The sequence below is a fragment of the Poecilia reticulata genome, chromosome 21 (genome assembly GCF_904066995.2).
Source record: "Poecilia reticulata chromosome 21, P_reticulata-male-v2, whole genome shotgun sequence".
Lineage (NCBI taxonomy): Eukaryota > Metazoa > Chordata > Actinopteri > Cyprinodontiformes > Poeciliidae > Poecilia > Poecilia reticulata.
The window spans coordinates 6,561,255-6,579,292 of NC_088850.1; the positions used below are offsets into that span (position 1 = coordinate 6,561,255).

General features: G+C 38.7%; 2 protein-coding genes across 5 annotated transcripts; one reads left to right on the forward strand and one right to left on the reverse strand.

Moving 5' to 3' along the window:
• Positions 1 to 777: 777 nt before the first annotated feature.
• Positions 778 to 8,900, forward strand: srsf5b (serine and arginine rich splicing factor 5b). Of its 3 annotated transcripts, none has more exons than XM_008397387.3 (8): positions 778 to 916; positions 1,103 to 1,251; positions 1,675 to 1,745; positions 3,097 to 3,210; positions 5,297 to 5,369; positions 6,622 to 6,695; positions 6,911 to 7,018; positions 7,651 to 8,900. In XM_008397387.3, the coding sequence occupies exons 2-8, from the start codon at positions 1,126 to 1,128 to the stop codon at positions 7,988 to 7,990; spliced, it is 906 nt and encodes a 301-aa protein (XP_008395609.1). In that variant the 5' UTR covers positions 778 to 916; positions 1,103 to 1,125; the 3' UTR covers positions 7,991 to 8,900. The 3 variants fall into 3 exon arrangements, with proteins under 3 accessions (XP_008395609.1, XP_081458284.1, XP_008395610.1); XM_008397388.3 differs by having other exon boundaries at positions 782 to 912; XM_081602158.1 differs by lacking the exons at positions 6,911 to 7,018; positions 7,651 to 8,900 and having other exon boundaries at positions 5,650 to 6,653.
• Positions 8,790 to 16,833, reverse strand: slc10a1 (solute carrier family 10 member 1). 2 transcript variants are annotated; one of them, XM_008397389.3, is made up of 8 exons: positions 16,580 to 16,833; positions 15,453 to 15,673; positions 15,280 to 15,366; positions 14,617 to 14,729; positions 12,369 to 12,573; positions 11,955 to 12,133; positions 9,935 to 10,134; positions 8,790 to 9,038 (listed from the first exon to the last, which is right to left on the reverse strand). In XM_008397389.3, exons 2-8 carry the CDS (start codon positions 15,657 to 15,659, stop codon positions 8,977 to 8,979), a joined length of 1,053 nt encoding a protein of 350 aa, XP_008395611.2. In that variant the 5' UTR covers positions 15,660 to 15,673; positions 16,580 to 16,833; the 3' UTR covers positions 8,790 to 8,976. The 2 variants fall into 2 exon arrangements, with proteins under 2 accessions (XP_008395611.2, XP_081458283.1); XM_081602157.1 differs by lacking the exon at positions 16,580 to 16,833 and having other exon boundaries at positions 15,453 to 15,688.
• Between the last annotated feature and the right edge of the window lie 1,205 nt (positions 16,834 to 18,038).

The following is an 18,038-nucleotide window of genomic DNA, read 5'->3' on the forward strand; positions in this document are numbered from 1 at the left end:
ATGATTTACAAACAGTTTGACAAATGCATGTCTGTAAAGTGGGAGAACTATGAAACGAGAACATGAGGGACAACTATAATCATCCTCTTTACAGGATTGTTATACAAAAGCTTTGTTGTTAGAAGCTTCAACAGAATCTCTGTAAAGACAGACTTGCATTAATTTTAAAAAGAAACATGGATATTATGAGTTACAACAACATTTAGTGTTTTTTCAATTGAACTGAATGTCTGATGTTAACTTAATCACTACACTCAAGAAAGGGGAATTAACTAAATATAATTAAAGTTTTGACTAAAAAAACAATGTTGGAAAAATGTTATCTTTCACATAAATCCCACTTAATGTAAGAAATACCTGAATCTGTTGGATAAATCCAAGTACAGCTAAGGATACTTCGCATGCTTCCTTCGATAAATTCATAAATCATTTACGAATTTATCATGGGAGACCATAATATCATGGTTAAAGATTTATTTTATATGACTCTATACTTTCTGTTTTGTGAGTATAAAAAACACAGTTCACCTATTTTTCTTAGCCTATTAAGTAGTGTTAAAAAATATTTCTTTCGATGTTTTTCCACGTCTTTTGTCTTAAAAACGCAAGCAGCCATTGTTTGATTAAATACAGTAGTGTGTTAGTGACCCCCAGTGGTCAAAAACGTAACTACACCAGTTGAAAAGACGTGCTTATGACGTCATATCCGGAAAAGTTCGGAATGCGTTTCGGGTTTGTTCGTGTTCTGCAGTCTGTGCTTTCGCTCTAGATCACGTGAGGCTTTTTCTTTAAAAAGACTCCGCCCTGAAATAGCAGCGGCACCATTTTGTTTCATCTTGCATTACAGTCGACGGTTCAGGGGATAGAAAGAGAAAATAAAATAAGAAAGAATAAGTCTGCAATCTTCCTGCGGTAGGTGCGTAAAGTTAGAATATTTATATTTTCACCATAGCAATTCTGCATATTTAGGAGAAGCGGTATAATTAGTTTCAGCTGTTATTTTGATGCATTAGCTTGTAACACAGTTAAGGCCCCGCCGTTGACTAGCATATGCAGGGCATTTGCTAACGGGGAAAATGCTTATAACGTCTTCTGATTGCAGCAAATTAAACTAAAACTGTCGACATGAGCGGATGTCGTATCTTCATCGGCCGCCTGAGCCCGTCGGCCCGAGAGAAGGATGTGGAGAGGTTTTTTAAAGGATACGGCCGCATTCGGGACATTGACCTAAAGAGAGGCTTCGGCTTCGTGGTGAGTCACCGCAGGAGAAAGTAGGTCACGGTGAAATTGCTGTTTGTGAACCGGAGAGCATCTAATCAAAGTGGGGTTAAATTATTCCAGAGATTTCCACCTTATAAACCTAACGTTTGACTGCAGAGGGAGTGATTTTTGCACGTCTTATTGAATTTTCAATGAGAAAAAGGAAAGGATGCCCCCGCCCCCTCTCCAAACCTCACCATGCTTCTCTGCTAGCCTGAGCAAGCACCAACCCGACATTTCGCATGAGTCTGAAGCAACATTAATGTACGCCTTGCGGGCAAGTTGAGCAATTAACAACATCAGTTTTGCAAGCAATGTTTAACTCAAACATGCATGTGGTGGAATGCCAATTTTGCAAGAGTAAGATGCTGAGGTTGCATACTTCTTTTGTGAACGCCTCTTTGTGTTTTTTAGGAGTTTGATGATCCTAGAGATGCCGAAGATGCTGTGTATGAACTCGATGGCAAAGAGTTATGTAATGAAAGGTGAGATTTTCTTGTTTTCAGTTAATGGTCATATTGAACTCGGTTCTATTTACACACTGTTCTTTCAGGCCGTATTAGTTCTTTGTTTCTGTACAGATGGGATAGCCACAAACCTGGGTGTGCAAGGTTTCCCCCAGAAAACCTGCAAGGCCCTGAGCTCAGGGCACTTGGGCAGTCATTCATCCAGCGGCCTGTCATGTTTTTCAGTTAAAAATGTTTAAAGTTGACAGGAAATTTTAAAATATCACTTGATAATTATGTGTTATTGAAATATTGGAAGATTAATATCTGAACACCAACTATAAAGTTTTAAAAATGCAAACATTAAAAAACTTAGAAGCATTGCTTAGCCTGGTGGGGGCACAAGTAAAGCCTGGTGGCCTGCCAGGCTTACAATACCAAAACCTAAAGTGTGTTTTATAGGGTTTTATGAACAGGACTGGAAGTAATGTAGGGGGAAAAAAGCAGCAGGAAAATGATTTTTACAAATAAAACCTGCTTAAAATGTTTAAATGCTTGAATTTTACTTGGGTGTTTTCAAGATTTGCAAATTTCTTGATTTCTGTTAAAACTGCTTGATATTCAAGTTGCACAGTTTTGTAAAAAAAAAAAGCGTGCTATTTAATGTTTGAAAGCCTAAATTTGGAAAGTATTATTTACAGTTGAAATCAATGTTTTCATAAACATAATAAAAATACTTGCAGATTTTTTGTCCCTGTTTGACATTAAATCGGACTAAACTTCTCTTACTGTTTTAGGTCAGTTATTTTATGCAAGACATAACATTTTATTATATTTTAGTTTATCCTGTCTTTGCTGTAGAATATCATATATTCTAGGCATTATTAACAGTGTTAATTATCATACAACGGTGAATTGAAACCGTCTTTTTTTTTTCTTTTATGATTTTTTTTTAACTCTGGAAAAGTGCTTGAACCTTGCTGTGGGGAAAAATATACAAACCCTGAAAATGTAATAGAAATTGCAGGTATATACTGTTATATCAGCATTTGCAATACTAACAAAGCAAACTTATTTTGAGAAGACGGCGATGAGTTATTGTAATAAGTCCTGTTATACTGCAGTGTGTAGACGTGCAGACTTCAACCAAAACACTAGTTTGTGGTTAAATATGATTCTGAAGTGTTGACTCAGGAGGGGTTAAATGTAAATGCATGCCACTCCATTCTATCACGTTAAATCATGATGATTTGTGGTTGTAACTTGGAGTTTAGGGAGTGAATAAGCACCAACCTCCTACTCGCATCAGTCCTTAATTGGCTTACTAAATCATTCCTGTCAATTGAGCTTCTGGAGTTTCTGCTTTTTAAATCCGAAATCTTCCCTGCAGGGTCACCATTGAGCATGCTCGTGTGCGTCTGCGGGGGGGCCGCGGACGAGGAGGTGGCGGCAGCGGAGGACGTTTCTCTGACCGCTATGGTAGAGGTTCCCAAAACAGTCGGAGGTAAAGAGAGGCTTTTACTTTCCTGTTGTTTCTGTTTTATTGTTTGTTTTTCAGAGTTTGTGTGGGTGTGAGAGATCCATCTAAACAGCACAACTTTGTAATAAAGTCCAATTTAACGCTTGATCAAATGCCTAAACTTGGAAAGCGTTATTTGCGGTTGAAACCGTATATTTTCATACACCTAAAGACATTTTGAAGTTAAAGCAGACTGAACTTGTTTTAGGTTATTTCTATATGCTAAATATAGCCTGGCCACAATAAATCAATTAATCGCATGATAAAAGAAACTCAATCATTTTCATTTGCTTGATTTGTCGTCCTTCTCTTTTTTTCTCTTTTTACCAAAAACATCTTCAGTCTGGCGTTTTGATCTCAACTATCTGTTTTTGAAAGATATTTTTGTTTACAAAGACTTCATAATTTATTTTACTTGTTGTTTATTTACTGTTGGATATTTCAAATGTCTTCCAGTTCCAGTGTTTAAATGTTCATTAGAATTTAAAGTTTATTGATCGCTGATAATGTGTTCTTTAGAGGTGTGCCGATTGATCGGTCACCGATCATAATTGGCTGATTTTTGTGAAAGTGCGTGATCGGCGATCATTGGCTCTTGTTGCCGATCACCTGCATCTCATTTCTCAGCCTGCCTGTGCAGCTGGTCTCCTCTTTCCTTCACACTGCACAAACGCGCAGCAACAAATCCTAAGCGATGTGGAAATATAACGCACTGAGTGAATGGGGAAGTTTGCGTGTTACGGCGGAAAATTGAAGCAGGTCAAAATGCATCAACACAACGAATCTAATACGACATAAAAACAATGCTATTCTTGACGGAGTTTGGCTACATCGAGGCTCACTGCAGTAAAAAAGACATGTGGAGGATCAGATAGCAGGTAAAGCAGTGCACAGCTACAAACACTCACCCGGATTAGCATGACGGTCAGAAAGCTAAACAAATAACCCGCAAAATTATTTAAGTCTCCGAGCTGCGATGTAAGACGCTGGTTCTGCTCTCGCTGTTGAACCGCTGCTACGCTACAGATAGTAATATTTCACAGACGGAGCGCCGCTTCTGCTCCACGTGGTAGTGACTCTCACACCGAACCTCTGCTTAAAGCTGCAGCATCTAACCTAAAAAAATACATTTTACATGCGTATTAAAACTTTCGCTGTCCTAACATGAGACAGATAATCTCTGAAAAAATAATCGATCTCCTCCCTGCTCTGCATAATTACTCTGCTCAGTCAGAAACAGCCACTCAGAACTAGCAGTAATCAGCTAGCCGCCATGCTATCAGGAAGTTTTCATTCAGTAACTCTGGATTGTTTATTGTAATGGATCCTGTATTTGCCTTTGAATGTTAAGTTTTATACTTGAATTTTTTGGCAATGTTGAGAGGTTTTATTTTGGCTCTTTGCATTATTTAGCCTCTTCAGAGCCTCCATATGTTTTCAGTCTGTTAAAGATAGTATTACTATAGCAGTACAATTTGCACAATGCCTGTTTTGTTTAGTTTTCTTCTTGGAAAAAGTTATTAAAAACAAGTTTTTGTCTACATTAAGGTGAATTCATGGTTCCTTTTTCCACATAATGTAACCGGTAGCGTTTATGATAAAATAATAATAATTATGTGATCGGTATTGGTGATCGGCCCTCATGGGTGATCGGTATCGGCAGGAAAAAACCTGATCGGCACATCTCTAGTGTTCTTGCATTTTTATGGCATTATTGCTATTGTATTACTTGAAAAGGTTCTTAAAACAATAATATCGTTTATCGCAATAAGTTCTGAGGCAATCCAGCAAAATTTATCGGGACAGGCCAGAAAATCTTGTGCAAACATATTTCAGTTTTATTTATTGTTCCTAAAGGCTCAATTATTTATGTGTAATTTAAATAAAGGTTGACTTGTATTTTATGCTAAACAGTATTATTGAGATCAGGGGAAATTGTGTTAAAATAATGTTTTGTTCACCAACTAGTCGGATTTTTAGTGTCTGTGACATTTCAAAACGTTTTATCTTATCTGTAGAAAGTGGTAATGAATGCAATGTTGTTCTTATTTATTTTTTAATTTCCTCCTAGCCGCAACCCTCCTCCGATGCGCACTGAGAACCGTCTGATTGTGGAAAACTTGTCCTCCCGCGTCAGCTGGCAGGTCAGCATTTCTTTAAAATGTCTCATTTTTCACAAATATCACCACCTGCATTTATTTAATTCCAACAATACACATTGTTGTACAATTGGCTGCTAAAAACCAACTTTAAAAAATTTAATTTGTATTGTCAGACTTAGCCTAGTGAGTTGGTTTCAGTAATTGTTGTAATTGTTTCAGAATTAAACACATGTTGATGTTTTAGCTAAACACAAAGCAACAAAACACCAGATTTGTTCATGTTTTCACATTTTAACCAATTCTCCACCCCTTTATTTGCCAGCTTGACTGTTGTGTCATGTGGAAGAGCTCGCTTATGGTGGAGTTAACCCCTTCTGGGTCCTTCAGTCTGGGTTGAGCCTGTGCTGTCAGCCAGTGTGTCCTACTCCTAGTTGATGCCTGCTGGTCATGTGAGCGCTCGCTCCACACTAGAGGCGCTGGCGGCCCTTCGCTCGCTCGCACCGCCTGCTGTGTGGTTGAGGGCGAGAGAGAGAGGAAACAGAGTTGGCAGAGAGAAAGCAGAGGAGAGAGCGAGAGTCGATGGTGGTGGCGTATTGATCGATGGTTCGTTAATTTGAGGGGCTTCGATCGATCGATATCCCCCCTTCCTACCTTCCCCCCGTGGTGTCCCCCGCACATCGTGAGAGAGAGAGAGGGTGTGAGTTCCTTCCAGGGGCCCGTGGATAAAATCTGCTGTAATCCTGGTAATGGTGGGCTCGGAGAGCCTGCGGCCCACCTCAAAGGGTATCGCTCTCAGGTAGTAGTTTCCTCTCTTCCACCCTGTTCACTCTCTTTACTGAGGTGGGGTGCCGAGACGGGGGCGGTCCCGGCGCCCGGCACCACCCGGACCCTCCTTGTCGGGGGGGGGAAATGGGGCTCTTGGTGCCAGAAGCTGCAGCCCAGTTGATGAAGATGATCATCTGTGTAGTTTTAAAGGAGCGATGAGCTCATAGATCTCAATGCTGCTGGAAGAGTCTGACCTTGTGCTGCAGTGATCCCTGCATCAAAACAAATAACATTATTATTATTATTATTATTTTAATCTGTATTTTCCTAAAACCAATCTTGTCAGAAGCACCAAGTCGGTGAGCAGCCATTGAGTTCCTTGGACTCATCCTCTGTAATTGCTGTAGTCTGTGTAGTTCTGAGAATCTAACCATCTCTCCCTTTGGGTAAATCAGTGCAGTTAATATCTCAGCCTGTGCTTGTTGCTCGCCGCGCCCCTCCGAAAACTGACCTGAGTTTGCGTGTGTAGGACCTGAAGGATTTCATGAGACAAGCTGGAGAGGTGACATTCGCAGACGCACATCGCCCAAAACTTAACGAAGGGTAAGAGAACGGGAGGGAATTTATCCAGAAAAACTTCTGGACATGAATCAAAAACGGCATATAAATATTATTACAGTTGTTTTTTGTCAGTGTTTTCTTCACATAGTGATGATTTATTGCCATCGTAAGGCTGGACAATAAATCCATAGCAATATGGATGACAGACAAGTGATCAATATCAGTAGATGATGCAGCTGATTTATTTCTTTTTTCAGGGTGGTTGAGTTTGCCTCTCATAGTGATCTGAAAAATGCTCTTGAAAAACTGTCTGGAAAGGAAATCAATGGAAGGAAAATCAAACTTATTGAAGCTTCCAAAAAGAGGTGAGTTTCCTGCATCAAATTTCCCCTCATATAAAATTAAACATTTCAAAAGTTGCTGTTTGAGCAAGGAAGGTATTAGAAATATGACACGGTTTGCAGAAGTTATTGAATTAAGTGTTTAAGGTCCAGAATATCACAGTTTTGTAGTAAAATGTAATCCAACGTTTTATTAAAAACCTAAATTTGGAAATCGTCACATATGGTTGAAATCGGATATAACGAGGTTTGTTTTTTCTCACTGTCTGAAATTAAATTAAACTAAACTTTTCTTCTTTTAGGCCAGATAGAATCACCAAAATTATTTATATTTGCCAAATGTAAGAAAAGTTGGCGACATTACTTTGAGTTTTTTTTTTTTTTTTTTTTTTTTTTTTTTTTTTTTTTTTGCTGCATCGTTCTTAGTTTTAGTGTTTAATTTGAGCATTAAGGTCATTTACCTCAACACTAATTGTTTGGATTGTTTCATGGGTCATTAAGCATTAATTAAATTTTTTTGTGTGTGTTCTTGGAAGAGAGGCACAGAAACATGGAGTCGTTATTAACAAATCATATAACAGTGAATTGAAACTTGTTGGAAGAGTTTCAGTCGTCACCATTTTCCATCCTAATTGTCGTATTTCTGTTTTTTTTAGGTCGAGAAGCCGTTCCCGTTCGGACAGCTCATCCCGCTCGCGCTCCCGTTCCCGCGGCCGTTCCCAGTCCCGCTCCCCCAGACGTTCCCGGAGTCCCGCCAAGGCCCACCACCGCTCCCGCTCCCGCAGCGGCACGCCGGCGCGTGGCGCCTCCTCGCCCAGCCCCAAATCAAAGGACCCCAAGCGCTCGTCCAAAAACAGCAAATCAGTAACGCCGTCCTCGCCGCCGCCGGCTCAGAGGTCGTCCAGATCCCGCTCTCGTTCCAGATCCCGCTCACGCTCCCGTTCTCGCTCCAGATCCCCACGATCCCGCTCTCCTTCTACTGACAGTCAACGCTAAGCTGGCTTAAAAAACAAGAGCAACTAGAAAACGCCCGTTGCCTCCTGGGAAAGCAGAGAGGTGAGGTTTTGTTTCAGATTTTTGTTTCCTTTTTGGATTGTTCTAGTGACTGTCCTCAAGTTATTTTTTACCAACAAACCAGGCTCATCTGAAACGATTAGCTGTCGTTTCTCCATTATTAATTGGCAGGATTTTTCCAGAATGCTTCTGAACTCAGAGTGACGCCTCGCCTCTAATCTGTTTATACACCTGTTATAACACAGCAGTACAGTTGGGATTACAAAATGAGCCACCATAAACATGCCTGAATTATGGGACCCGGTTATCGCTATTTTTTTTTTTTTTTTTTTTTCATTCTTCCTTCAGGATTTTTGTTTTTTGTTTTCCATCCAGATTCACTCACAAAAAAAATGCTTTTTTTGTGCTTGAAGCTAAAATACAAAACAGATTTTCCTCACATTGGCAGCTTCTCTTCCGGGCTCACAACTGTACAGCTGCAGATTATTCCACTGGTTTAAAACCTGTATATTCTCTCCATGTATGCTAGTTTTTTTTATGTTTGATTTTTGTACAGAGGCAAAACTCTTGAGGATGAAGCTAACCCTTCAGTTGCTCTCTGTGAGCAATAATGTTACTTATTGGAGTGATATTTCTTAAATTGAGGATTTGTGTACATACTGCAGCCTTCTGCTTAGTGTTGAGATGTGTACATGTTACCGCTAGGGTACTCTGACAGACGTTACTGTGTGTGTACATATAGACATGAATCTGAGGGAAAATGTTTTTTTTTTTTTTTCAGTTTTTTTTTTTTTTTTTGTACATGGGGATTTTTATTTTCAGTGAAGATAGTTGTTTGTAATGGTGTATTGAAAATAGACTTGATGAATAAATCAATTTTAATAAACCACAAGTTTTGTCTTTAATATGCTTTTATGACACTTTTCCACTTGTTTAAAGTGATATTTTTTTATTTGGGGATGCGGTGGTCATGCAGTTCCTTCAGAGATTTCCTTCAGCTTCTCCTCTGTCGACGTCAGCTGGTATGAATCTGTTGATCAATTAAATTATTTTATTAAATAAAGAAAACATGCATATCTCTAGAACTTTAATACATAAAATAACTCCTGAAAGGTTCTTCTGAAATGGTTACGATATTCTGAAGTTTGCTTCCTTGAAATCTATAATATCAAATTATTTCAGCCAACCTTTCTTGTCTAAGGAGCAAAATCGGAAGCTAAATATAACGCCTACCAAAATGAGGTACTTTTAATTTATTTTAATGGTAATTGCAGAGTAAGATACAAATGTGATTTTTGCCAGAGCAGAAACTCTGGTTTTTGACTATTTTAACAATTTCATGCATGAATTGGGATCCTTTACATCAGGATTTTTTTCTCTGTTTTTGATTTTCTTAAGCAAAGAACATCCATCCACCCATCCATTTTCTTTACACCCTTTGTCCCTTAGTGGGGTTGGGAGGGTTTAAGCAAAGAAAATGTTTTTCTTTTTCTAGGTGATCAGTCGTAATTTTCTCCAAATACAAAGTTATTTGGAAAGTACGTCACCAGTATTGGTCTTTAGGGGTTGCATGATGTCACAATATTTTTACCTGCAAGAGTTTTACAGCAGAAGGAAGGACTGGATGTTTCTGAGCTCTGCCATATTGAATCTAACAAATATTTTCTTGCACTTGCAGTGGATGGCCAGTAGTTGGCAGTGTATTGCATGATGCACTGTTGTCCACTTCAGTGGTCTGTGTGGATTTATAACGTAAAAATCCACAAGAAAATGGCTTTTAGGAAGATGTCCACTGCATGAAAGATTTCATTATAAATATGTAAAGAAACGTAAAAATAATCAGTGCTGTTCCCATCTCCAGAAGGTGATACAGATAAAACTAGTATAAAAACTTAATTTTTTTAATTCATCTTCAGCGGGTCTTACCTTTTCCTTTTGTTGTGAACCAGTGGTAACACCTGAACAGAAAGACCAGCAGCGCCGCCTCGATCACCTGGAAGAACCCCATGACGAGTGGGAACAGGTACATGGGTCCGATCACAGCGGGGGGGAAGGCTACCTTCACTACGGTGGCACACAGTTGGATGTTCTGACAGCCAGTTTCCATAGCAACGGTCCTCCGCTCTCTGAGGGGGTGAGGGTAGAGTTATACATAAGTCATGAATGTAGAGAAACGATCATGGTTCAATGCAGCTGATGCAGAATCAGTATTTACATGAACTTAAAGGTTCAAATGAGTGAATTATTTTAAATTGGAGGGAGATTTCACAAATTTAAAATCTGCAGAAGCTGGTGTGCATTGGTATTCATCCACCATGAGTCGATGCCTTTCACTGGTACATGCAGAGACCGACATTTTTCCTGTAAGAGAAATAAACTTCCAATAGGAAAATATAGACATTTTTGACTCTCTTAAGGAATTATTAAATTATTTAAACAAGCTCCCATATCTTGCTGAAAATTAACTAGTTGGTTTTGTTGTATTTCAAGTGAACTAAGATATTTGCATTAGAAAGTAGACCAAAAATGCTTGGTAAGATTTTGCGTTTTTGCACTAAAACCAGTTTCACTGTTTGCTCAGGTTGATGGCACAAACATAACCCCGTACACGTGCATTTTATGACCAAAACTGCCAAATAAGGTGGTGAGGTTGTTCATGATTGACTATGTCAGTCACAAGAAAAAACATTTTTTAATCAATCCAAAGTCAAAAGAAAGACTTGGGCAAATATGGGTTTTGGATTTCAGTAAGTGTCCTGATGAAAGGCCGGGCAGCAGAGAAAGGAGGTCAATATTTTGCAGAAAAGTTGCCTAAATATGACTCACGTAATTATGGTATGAAGCTAACAGTTTGTAAAAACATTTGATTCATGCATCATTGTGCTTCTTTGCATTGCTGGGTTGCAGAGACGTGACCCGGATGACACATGACATTCAGGTGGAGGTCAGGAAGTGGATTTCTCCGGTTCAAAACAGCTAAATGAATCACAGCGAGTAGTTAATGTCCTAAATAGGCTGGAACAGAGGAGGTATCTAAAAAAATACATGTGTATTTAGGATATGATCCATATTATCTTTGTAAAAAAAGACTTGGATAGTGTTGAGGATTTTCCTAACGTTGAGGTGATCTACATATCTAGTGCTGCAGACCTCAGATGAAAACTTCAAAAAGCCTGGAGCTGTTATTCAGTTTCAGGTTGGGTCAAACTTAGGATCAACAGAAGCATTAAATGGCTGACAACCTGTTTCTCCCCAGGTGAGTAGTGAGTTGTGCTATTTTAAGTAATTAGTCTATGATAACAATGCTATTGCTAAAACAAGCTAACCCGTGTTATTTCTATGAGCTTGGATCTCCTGGTAAATAATTTATTTAGCTTCTATACTTAGAAATTTATCCTGGAGTTGTAAGTTGAATCGTTCTGCATTTCTGCAATGTAGGTCGAACATTCACAGATCCACAGAAAACCCATTAAAAACATGGATTGACCAAGCCATATCTTATTTTCACGCCCTGGCTGCTTGTCTTTCTCAGTAACTGTCCAATAAAATATCTGAAAATACAATTTAAACGATGCGATCGTCACCTGTTGGAAAGCAGAAACTCTGGCATTGTTAGCTTCTGCTCCTCCTGTTTTTAGCCGCAGATTGTTGACACACTTTTCTCTTTTTTTTTCTCGGTGCATTTTTTAAAATTAACTCCCTTGTGACCAACTAGCTTTGGAGAACGAAAATAACGTCTATCTTTCTCTCTATTAGAACGGCTGATAAAACCGTTCAGGACACAGACTTTGGGCATTTTGAAGCTGGATCAACAGAAATAAACGGGCTGCATTTACTTCCTGACCCCCATCTGCTTTGCGTGACGTCGATGCCACGTCACCTGCACAATAAAGTTTGTGGCCCCAACATAAAGCCACTATAAAATGAAATACCGTTGAGTACTTACGGCTGTGTGAGCCTGAAGACCCAGGAGATGATGTAACCAAAGGCGTAGCCAATCAGGGGCATGAGGACGGCGGTGGCCATGATGGGAGGCGAGAGCATGGTAAGGAGGGAGCTTCCAATTTCAACGATGGAAATGATGCAGATGACAGGTATGGAAATCATCAAAACACAGACGCCCACCTGAAAACGACAGAAACAAGAAATGGATCAGACTTTCAAATTTGTAGTAGTCTCCAATGATTTCAATTTCTTCTGCTTCCCAGGAGGAGTGGCTTCTTTTAAAGCGTCCTGGTGTAATTTTGGGCTCTTTCTTACACTCATTTATAACCAATTTAAAACGGGTTTTAAAAATGACTACCTAAAAAAAAAATATGGAAAAACTAGAACACATTTTTTCCACATTGATTCGACCAACCTTTGTGATTATCTTTGAATACTGCGGCCGGAAGTAGTTGACGAGGATGCCGGCTCCGCAAGGTACCAGGATCGCAACCAGGGAAGTGACGATGCCCACGTACGGCACCGCTTTCTGCAGGTTGGAGAAGCCGTGGCAGTACAGGTACAGCAGCAGAGGCATCATGGCCAGAGCCAGCAGCGTGGAGCAGGAGGTCATCACAATGCTGAAGAGACAAAAAAAACTAAACAGTTTCAATGCTTGGAAAGGCTTTTCCATCTTCAATATTTTAATGTTAAAAAGAGCGGTTCATCAACCTGCACTTCTCCAATCCTTACACTGAAACACAGTTTTATTCATTTCAGATCAATTAATCACAGAGTGGTAAAATAAAAAAAGAAACAGAACATTACCTACTTTTTTTATGATAAATAAGCATAATAAACCTTTTACAAATCTGAATAAAGAAAAAAACTATATATTCAGCAACATAAACACAATGAAAGTTTGAAGTTTGTTGTGCCTGCCTAATTTTACTTGTAATGAACACTAAGTCCTCTAGGGGCCGCCAGTGAGGTAAATAATGCGGGTTTTGTTTTGTCAAGTCAATCAGGTGAACTTTCAACCTGGTAACTGTAAGACGGTTTATGGTCTTCATAACATTACACAATAGATGCAGTGGTAGTTTTTTATTCACACTACTTATGACGGTACAGTAGGTTCTCTTGGACAGTAAAAAATTAAGCAAGAATTGTATGTGTGCATATAAACACTATAAAGCTGAAACTGCTCAGTAGGAACACAGCAGTATAAGCAAACTGCTTTTCATTTAGCGTTTCTTTTCCACCTTATTATTATTATTATTATTATTGTGACTAAGTGCAAAACAGAATTTAAAGTTTTTTTCCCACCATTTTGACTTTCTTCTGTTTGTAGAATAATAGTCTTTCGTCCACACTTTGACAATTAACAGTCATCTTGAAAGGTTAGTTCACACAGAAACCATTCCCTACTTGTTATTAAATGAGCAGTATTATGTTATCAACGTTTTTGAGCTTTACATCATGTTATAATGTTATTCCCTCATCAAAAACAATACCTGGAGTGTTGCTTCAGTTATTTCGTGCTTGCTTGAGAGATCATTTAATCTCCAGTGGGAACCATTCAGCTGTGCAAAAGGCCTTGGTGGGGGCACAGAGGTGCAGCTCCTCCTCTTTTCAAGGCTAGGCTCCTACCTCACTCGGCTCCTTCAGACTAGCCAGCAGCAATTAGCAAACCCCTTGTGGAACGACACATCAGCTGAACTCATTATTGACCCTTTACAACTACGTCACTTAATCACCATGTTGGACGTTCAAAGTGGGAGATAGGAATATTGAACAGAGCGACTTAAATTGTTTTCCGAACTTGTTTTTGCCAGTTTATTCATGGTTCCTACTTGTTTTAGTAAAGGTAATTTGTATAGGCAACGTAACACAGCTGGTTGGGGCTCATAGACGGGGGTAATTATAAAAGCTTCTCATAGCTAGCTTAGAAACCGACCCATACCTCCTCCCTCCTGATGTGTTGATCAAAGTAGGTAACTCCCTGAATTTACACCACATGATTTATGTCACTATGTCATAAACAGCGTTTCCCTTTACGCCGGAGCAGCATTAAAGACGTACAGAAGACGAGATACTAACTAGTCTTCCAGACATGCTAGGCTACATGGCGGTGCGGCACTGTCTCCATGGTTACCAACGGTTAGACGCTGTCTATTTCGCATTATTTCATATAATTATTTCATTATATGAAATAATGCGATATTTCATATCTTTCTATTAATACGTATTTATAAAGTACATGAACGTTAATCTTTTTACCTTGTAAAAGGTGTTTGCTGCGCGATTTCACCGAGGGCTAACAGTCATTATGATTAACGGCTACTATCCATGGCCGCCGGATGCTTCCTCATTAAAAAGTTTAATATAATAAAATGACATGTTTGGTTTCTGTTCTTGTCTGTTTATGCAGCACTCTATGACAATATTTAAAGTGAAATCAACTAAATATAGGTGATATTAGGCTACAGATTTCTAGCGTTTTAAAAGGAGCCCATTGGTTTTCGAGGGCGTGACGTCACGTCCAAAGGGTCATCTACTTTTCATTGGTGCTGGTGAAAACGTTGTTGAAGGGTTAATGGAGAAGCCATGTTGTGTGATGACTTCCTCAAGAGTTTCAGAAAGAGCAGCAGCTTTTATTTGCTCTCCTGAACATGTCTGTGTACCTGAGGTTCATGTCTCCCCTTATAGCCAGAGCCAGGATGTTGGACAGGGCTCCTCCAGGACAGCAGCCGCAGATCAGAATCACCACAGCTGTGGTTTCAGACAGCTGGAACCCCTGCAACACAACCACACAGGGTATATGAGGAACATATCAAGACGAGTCGTGTTAATAAGAAAAATAAGTAGCTTAGTTGATGTCCTGCAATATATCAAGGTACTAGTTACCTCATGAATAAAGATGCCTAATGATTAGGAAAACATGTCAGTGGCGACGTGAATCATTAGAGCTTGTTAGCACAGCTCCTCAAAAATATTTGAACAAATTTATCAGAATTTTGAAATGTTCTGACTCTAAAGAATACAAAAATAATTCAGATTTGTTTGTTCACACAGAAAACTGTCATGTTTCGGTCCTCAGATTTTCCCATATTGAGTATCTTCAGAACCGTTAAAACAGTCTGGTTTTTTTTGTTTGTTTACTTGTTAAACTTCTAAATAAACACCGCCAGGCTTGAATATTTTAATGTTTTTCTATTTTTTGTTTTTAGTGAGGTGTTATGATGATACTTTCTCAGCTTTTGCAGGTTTGAACCAATTCTACAGCTGTGGTTGAAGCCTGAAAAACTTATTTCGTAAATGAACGGATTTAAATCTGCTGTACAAACCTTAGTCAAGCAAAACGCTGTGAGAGGCATGATGCCATACTGGGAGAGAATTGCGATGGCCACACCTTTCGGTTTCAGTATGTGATCCTGCAGCAGCAGAGAGTAGAAATATTACAGCAATGTGGTCATGAAAAGCTTTAAAACAGACGGCTTCACGTGGATGAGCTGCTTACTTTGATCTTGGTCACCTCCATGGTGCATCCCAGTGAAACCATGACGATAAACAGCACTACAATCATTATGATGTTGATTGTTTTGTCCATCGCTGGTGACAGAAGAGACGGGTAAAGCAAGCTGGTGTTGGCAGCTGTCAGATTGGGTGAGAAGTCATCATTTTCCAGAAACTCTGGGTCAGAAAACGGATTTTCTGTGCCGCCCATGTCGAGATCCGGGCCTGAAAAACAGATCAAGCTGATGAAACAAAGGCAGAGTCTCAACTGTCATATGAATGTTAATTTTGAAACTTTTAATGATTCATCGAACTGTTAGAATGTCATTATTATCAGAGTGCAGATGAAGCCAAATTAAGAAAAAAATACTCTGAATGTGACACTTTTTTCAGTCTTTGCTAAAAGCAGACATGTTGCTTTTAGACTGACAGGCAGGATCTTTTCAGCAGTTAAGATCAGTGATTAAAAAGAGCCTTGTACGTCAGTTCAGAGTACACGTTTTATAGTCCATGTAATATAAGTTCTTTGAACTTATATTACATGGACTGCAAGGCGTGTTTGCAGCGTTACCTGTTGGGCAATATAAGCTGTTCTGAATCTGATTCTTTCATTATTTAAACACAGATGGATCTTAGCGTTTTGGGTGACAATCAAAAAAGGTTTGAAAGTTTATTTTTCCTTGTGTTGTTGGAAATGAGCTGGATTGAATAATAATTGAATTCAAGTCTTTAAAACAAAAAGACTTACAGCAAAGTATGAAATTAGACATAATTCATGTTCAGACTGGTTAGAGTTAGAATTAGATCAGTTCGAATGGTTTAATTCAGACTTTTTAATATGACGAATTAGCTAAAAACACAGCAAAAAACAACAACATACAAACTGAAAACATAGAATCTGATAAATCTATCATCAACAAAGAATATGCATCATCTGGTGTTTCTATTTATATCTGTTTCTGCCTCCATCTCCAGAACTGACAACCACATCCTCCCTGCAGACGCACATGCATGCTGTGTGCAAACAAATAACTTTCACAGGATTTCTGTTTCTCTCTCAAAAAGAAATTAAACAACCGTATGAAAAAAAATATATATATAATAATGACGCAAAAATGTGAAAAGACTTACTGTGCAAGGCTGCAGGTGAAAATTGCACACCTGTTTGAGGAGGTCAGAGTGCAGGAATACTGTGATTTCCCCAGAGACAATCACTCCTCAGCTGGAAGACGTGTTTGCAGCGTTACCTGTTGGGCAAGACGCTGCTGCCTCTTATCTTCTCCCCTCCTACTTCACTCCTCTCCAGGATTAAATCAGGTCATTAAGTAAACGATAACTTATTTGAGTCCATCAGTTAAAAACAAAAACAAACAACTTTTGGGCTCAAGAGTTGTTTTTTGTCATGAAATTAAAACATTTTCTGACACCAGGAAATATATAATAAATTACACTGTGATAAGTCACCCATCATATAGGGACTAATAATGGGGGACTATTTACCCACTAAGCTTGAATATACAGTATTCCCTCTTCATTCAGGCAGACAACTTTTACTTGAATATTTTTACTGCAGCTAAAATGACACATTGGTTTTGCTTTATGTTAAATAAAACATTTAAAAGGTGTAATCATTCCTCTCTCTTATTTTGCTTAATGGCATTTAGTTCTGTCATTCCTGAAATTCTGACATCCAAGAGTAAGCTCTGTTACAGAGAGTTAACACAATAAAAACATGCATTATCTGCAGCATTATTCACTAAAAGGACACACCACTCGTTAAAGAAATTATACATACAGTAATAATAATATATGTATATACATACACTTAATAATATTTTACACCATTGCGTTAGGGAATACATTCAACGAGTTACTTTCCAAACTTTAACTGTTTTTAAAAACAAGTACTCATTCACTTTTAATCCAGCAAAAAATTGAGTGGGTAATCTGGAGCTTTTGTTTTTGCTAAAGTACATTTTTATCAGTTTATTTGTACGTTTACTTAAGTACAGTGCTGGAAACAGACAAACAAAAAACAGAATATCTTGTAAAAACTCAGAAATGTTCCCTCAAAATGTAGTAAAGCTGTGCGGATGTTAGAGAAAGAGCCATAATGTGATTTATAAACAGTTTTTTTTAACATAAAAGAGTCTCGTTTCACTCCGCCGCTCTCTTTGGTTAATTTGCCCTGCTCAGTGTCTGACAGGCGGACAACCAGTAGAAGTAGGTCAATTTTCCCTGTGTACTGTCTTGAAGGCATGACACCAGGTCATCTTGGTTTCCTCCACACTTGCATACTTTTGTGAAGCTTTGTTATTTGTTTTAGTCAATTGCAAAGAAATAAGTGTTAAGGAGAGGTAATTTGCAAAGCGTGTTCACTTGTTGAAGGTTATTCAGGCGGGGAGGTTATTTTTGTTTATGCCTAGAGTGAAAGTAAAACCAAGATTTACATGCTGAACTCTTTAAACATTACTAGTTGGTAAATTATTAAAGATGAGTACAGTTTGAGTCTGCAAATTTACACTATGTAGTTGTCTAATGTCTTAAATATTCAATGTTTGACTGATATTAAATGTCTGTTGTTGAGAAG